The sequence below is a fragment of the Mus pahari genome, chromosome 2 (genome assembly GCF_900095145.1).
Source record: "Mus pahari chromosome 2, PAHARI_EIJ_v1.1, whole genome shotgun sequence".
In the NCBI taxonomy this organism is placed as follows: domain Eukaryota; kingdom Metazoa; phylum Chordata; class Mammalia; order Rodentia; family Muridae; genus Mus; species Mus pahari.
The window spans coordinates 140,818,911-140,823,397 of NC_034591.1; the positions used below are offsets into that span (position 1 = coordinate 140,818,911).

Below are 4,487 nucleotides of genomic sequence, written 5' to 3' on the forward strand. Positions count from 1 at the left end.
CACTTTCTCCTCTATCAATTTCAGTGTCTCTGGTTTTATGTGGAGGTCTTTGATCCACTTAGACTTGAGCTTTGTACAAGGAGATAAGAATGGATCAAGTATCTTAAAGAGACCATCTTTCTCAAGTTCAGCGACCACATGTCCTAGACCCCCGGGAACAATCCAGTAGGTAGCTGGATGCCTAAGGCCTGGTAGCTGATTCAAACTTTCTTTTCTTCCAAGTGAGGGAACTGTGCTCTACCACTAAACTACCCTCGGTCTTGAAGGGGCTTCAAGAGATCTTTCAGAACCGCCATTCATTCATCCATTGGGAGGGGACTTGGGACCAATCAGAGTGCATAGGGTGTCGTTTCTGCTAACATGGTGCTTAAAATGAAAAAAAGAGAACAATAATTATAATCACCACCCTTGGTTGTGAACTCAGAGGTTAATCACTTTTTGGGAGTTTTGAATATCTTCTGTTCCCGTTTCCATGTCTGACCTTCAGGTTTGAGGTTCTCCTTATTTTATAGCAGAAGCAAGCCTCAAGTGGCCGCAGTGCTAACAAGCGATGGAGCTGAGGTTTAGGCATAGGCAGGCTGGCTGGAGTCTCCTGGAGAAGAGACTAGAAAGTTGAGTGTGTCTGACCAGCTGTGAGACTCTGGTGACTCAGGGCCCCTGACTGGCAAGGGCCAGAAGAGAACTTGCCCTGAACAGCTGGTCTGTGAGAAGTTCTCAAGTGAGCTGGAGGATGTTCGCTACTTAGAGGGTATTGCTGCCCTCTGTGGGTCCACTGCTGCGCCCGTGGTCCCACTGTTGATCTGCCCTGGCTCTCTCCTTGCTGGTGTCCAAGGTGCCTACTGGCCTCGATGCACCAGGGAGGCCCTACCGTCCTGTTTCACGAGGAAGTGCTCCACCTGATGCTGGGGAGTGCTCCAGCCGAGGCTACCACCCCTCTCTGTTCTTGTTCCAGACTGCAGACTCACTGGCCAGCTATCATGGGTCCTAAGGATAAAGAAAGGACAGAACAAACAGTGTACCGGTGGTGGAGAACTTGGCCTACCAGGCACCATGCAATGGCTTTGGGCCCCACCACTGCATGTTGGGCACACACGTATGAGATCATGACAGCTGTGGTGTGTGTGTGTGTTTAGTAGGGGAGTTACCACTAGCTTTTATCCCTATTGGCCAAAATGAATGTGGCCAGAGAAGACTGTAAAGAAAATCCAACCGCAGGCCATTTCTGGGGAGCCATGGAGAGCTCTAGTGTAACCGGTTTAGATTCTGTGTCTTGAGAGTTCTATCACTTGAACTTGTGTCGACTCTCTTATCTTCTTCCTCCCCCACAGACATCCCCCTGCTCCCTGGATCTCCACGTCGACTGAGTTCTCGGACAGTGGCCAGAGGAAGCCAGGGCCTCAAACATGGGCAGCAGTACCTCAAAGTGCCAGGTCACCGGGCTCCAGGTCAGAGGGACAATTCCAGCCTACACCCTAGCCAGGTCTCCAGGAGAGAGAGTTCCCGAGACCGTTCAGTGAGTACCGATGGATGCCCCATGGAGTCTCCCACCCGGCCGTCCTGTGGTTTGTGCCTGATGTGTGCTGATGTGAAAAGCCCTGGGTTTTTGGTAGAATGCTTTTATCCTCTCTGTCTCGAATTTTCCAGTAGCCCTAGCTATCATCTTCAGGGAAGGGTCTGGAAATGAGAAGGTGAGGAGAGGCAGATGGTGCCTACCTGTTGGGCGGGCAGACTCCCAGGCTCAGTTCCCACAGGCCTGAGAAACCTGCCTCCTCAGCTCTGGTGGCTGTGAGCCTCTCTCCTGTGCCTGGCATTTCATTTGGTTGCCCCGGTGACCTCTCAGGTGGCTGCTGAGGCAGCTGGGTATCAAACCAGTAATAAACAAGGGAACACCCAGAGGGATGGAGGCTGGTCCCTGCCCTGCTCCGCCTTGCTTTCTTTCCTCTTCTCTTTACCTCTCCAGTTCAGAGTGGAAGAGAGAGGAAACCGTCACTTTCTCTGCATCTGTCACTGGCAGGGCCCTTGCTAGTGGCTGGAGAGGAGGAAGAGGAGGAGGAGATGGATTTGTGAGGGGCAGAAAGTCCAGTGAATTCCCGTGGGTGGGAGAGGAGCCTAGAAATTGGCTTCTGTTGGGATGGATCCAGAACACCTGCCAGTAAGTAAGCTGGGCGACCGTGGAGCGTGTCTGCAGGCTCACGTGCAGCTCTGCCAGGAACGGCACATGCGTGGGTGTGCCACGGTGCATGTGGAGGGTTGCGCATTAGTTTGTGTGCCTGTGCATATGGACGCCTCACATGTGTGCAGAAGTGCTGAGCCAGGGAGGCGTGAGTGCAGGGGACTGCTCTCAGGTGCAAATGCATGTGCTGGTGAGCAGGAGTGGCCATGGACTTCAGTGTTTGGGGCAGGTCCACATGTGGAGTAGCAATGGTGTGTGCTACTGTGTGTGCAGCCTGTCTGTCTGTGTGTCTGCCTGCCTGCCTGCCAGTCTGTCTGTCTCTGTCTGTGTGTCTGCCTGTCTGCTTGTTTCTCTTTGTCTCTCTCCCTATCTGTTTCTCTGTCTGTGTTTCTCTCTGTCTCTCTGTCTGTTTCTGTCTCCTGTGTATGTATTGGATACCAGAGGTGTGTGTGTGTGTGTGTGTGTGTGTGTGTGTGTGTGTGTGTGTATACTGATGCCCAGATTGCACCCATGGATGGCGGGCTAAATGTGACAGGTGGGCTTAAGCTGCTGATCCATCCACTGGACAGGCAGGGCCTCTGAGAGACTTGCTTCCTAGTCGGTCCCAGAGCATCCAAACCTCCTCTCTGTCTCTTAGTTTCCTTACTCTGACCTCACCTGTGTTACTTTCTCTGGCCAGGTCATCAATAACTACCTGGATGCCAATGAGCCCCCGTCCTCGGAAGCCCGTCTGAGCCGCATGCACTTCCACGACAACCAGAGGAAAGTTGACTATGTACTTGCATACCACTACCGGAAACGAGGCGCACACCTGGGTCATGGTTCCCCTGGACACTCGCTGGCTGTTATCTCCAATGGGGAGACGGGCAAGGAGCGCCATGGCGGGGGCCCTGGAGATGTTGAACTTGGGCCACTGGATGCTCTGGAAGAGGAAAGGAGGGAGCAGCGAGATGAGTTTGAGCACAACCTGATGGCGGCTGGGCTGGAGCTGGAGAAGGACTTGGAGGTGAGGCTGGCCAGGTTACAGGTCTCAGGGTGGGATGGGCCCTGGTGGTTGGCCACGCTTTGGCTTTGCTCTGGCAGATGGTTTAGTTCTTTCTTTTGTGTAAAGCAGATACTTTCGCCCAAGGCCTTGCAGCAGAGTTTTGGTAATGTGATAACTTTGGCCAAGCGTTTCCATTCCACCGTGGGATGGTGGTGGTGTGCCTTGCCCACGTCTAATCATGCACATACCCAGAGCCCCTAACAGTCTGGTTAGAGACTCAAGGCAAGACAGGGCTCCCTGAAGGTCTGTGGCTTTCCCCAGAGTGGTTTCCTTGCATGAAGACCTGGTTTTTCCTGTTGAACTTGGATCTAAGTTTCTTTGTGGGGATATAGGGATCCTCTTCAGTAATGGGTGGGCATGCTCAGAGCACCCTGAGGAATCTGTAATGAGACACTTTAGGGAACTGAATGAGACATCATTGAGCATATTTTATATATCTGTAAGGTGTGCGTGTATTTGTGTGTGTGTGTGTGTGTGTACATGTGTATGTATGTGCATACATATCTGTATTTCACCCTTGGTAAGTAGGCTAAAGCAATCCATAGAAATCTACTTACTCATCCATGCACCCATCCTCCCACCCATCCTCCCACCCACCCATGCACTTGCCTATCTATAGTACTTTAATCTTTTCAAAATATCCTGGCCTTACTATTTCTTCCAAACTGTTTATCTCCAATCTTCTCTCCCTCTTCAAAATTGTATTCCAGGCTAGCCACCAGCCTAACCATAGTCCTGGGTTGGTCAGCCTGGCCTCAGGGCATGTCCACTGTGATGTCGTCCTCTTTTCCAGGAGCTCTTGCTCAGACCTCACTTCAGGTCTCTGCTCCTTCTTCCTTCCCTGGCCATCTCCACTACAATGCCAAGATGCCTTTCCTTTCCATCCCTGGCCCCTGCTCTTCTTTTCTTGATCCCACTTAGCTTAGCACTGCTCCCTACAGCAACGTGGTAGGGTTGTCTTTCCATGAAGGTTGGGGCTTTGTTTCATTTTCTGCTACCTTCCCAGATCCTGGGATAGAATGTGTGTCACGATAGGTGTCTTATAAATATCAGTTGTGTAAATGACTGGCCTCTTAGAGGAAACTTAAGGTCTTTATTTGAAAATCAATAGCCTCTTTGCTGGGCTCTGGTGTTACATGCCCCACCATTTCGTGGGGAAATGAAAACATGTAGCACGGTATCTGGCATACATGAGGTGCTCAATGAGTACTTACTGTATTTTTTAACTTTTTTTTTTCATGCACTATGTTTTTATTATGTTTTTCCCAC

The 4,487-nt window shown here is 51.1% G+C and overlaps 1 protein-coding gene across 6 annotated transcripts in view; it reads left to right on the forward strand.

The window, feature by feature from the left end:
• Positions 1-4,487, forward strand: part of Ano2 (anoctamin 2) — a 339,560-nt gene that overhangs the window by 21,416 nt on the left and 313,657 nt on the right. For 3 of the 6 annotated variants that reach the window (XM_021190379.1, XM_021190380.1, XM_021190381.1), the window contains exons 2-3: positions 1,329-1,513; positions 2,853-3,179. In XM_021190379.1, coding sequence (XP_021046038.1) covers positions 1,329-1,513; positions 2,853-3,179 — 512 coding nt within the window. Of the gene's footprint in view, positions 1-1,328; positions 1,514-1,958; positions 2,153-2,852; positions 3,180-4,487 lie in introns of those variants that run through there. The other 3 variants (XM_021190382.1, XM_021190383.1, XM_029534970.1) reach the window with 2 other exon arrangements.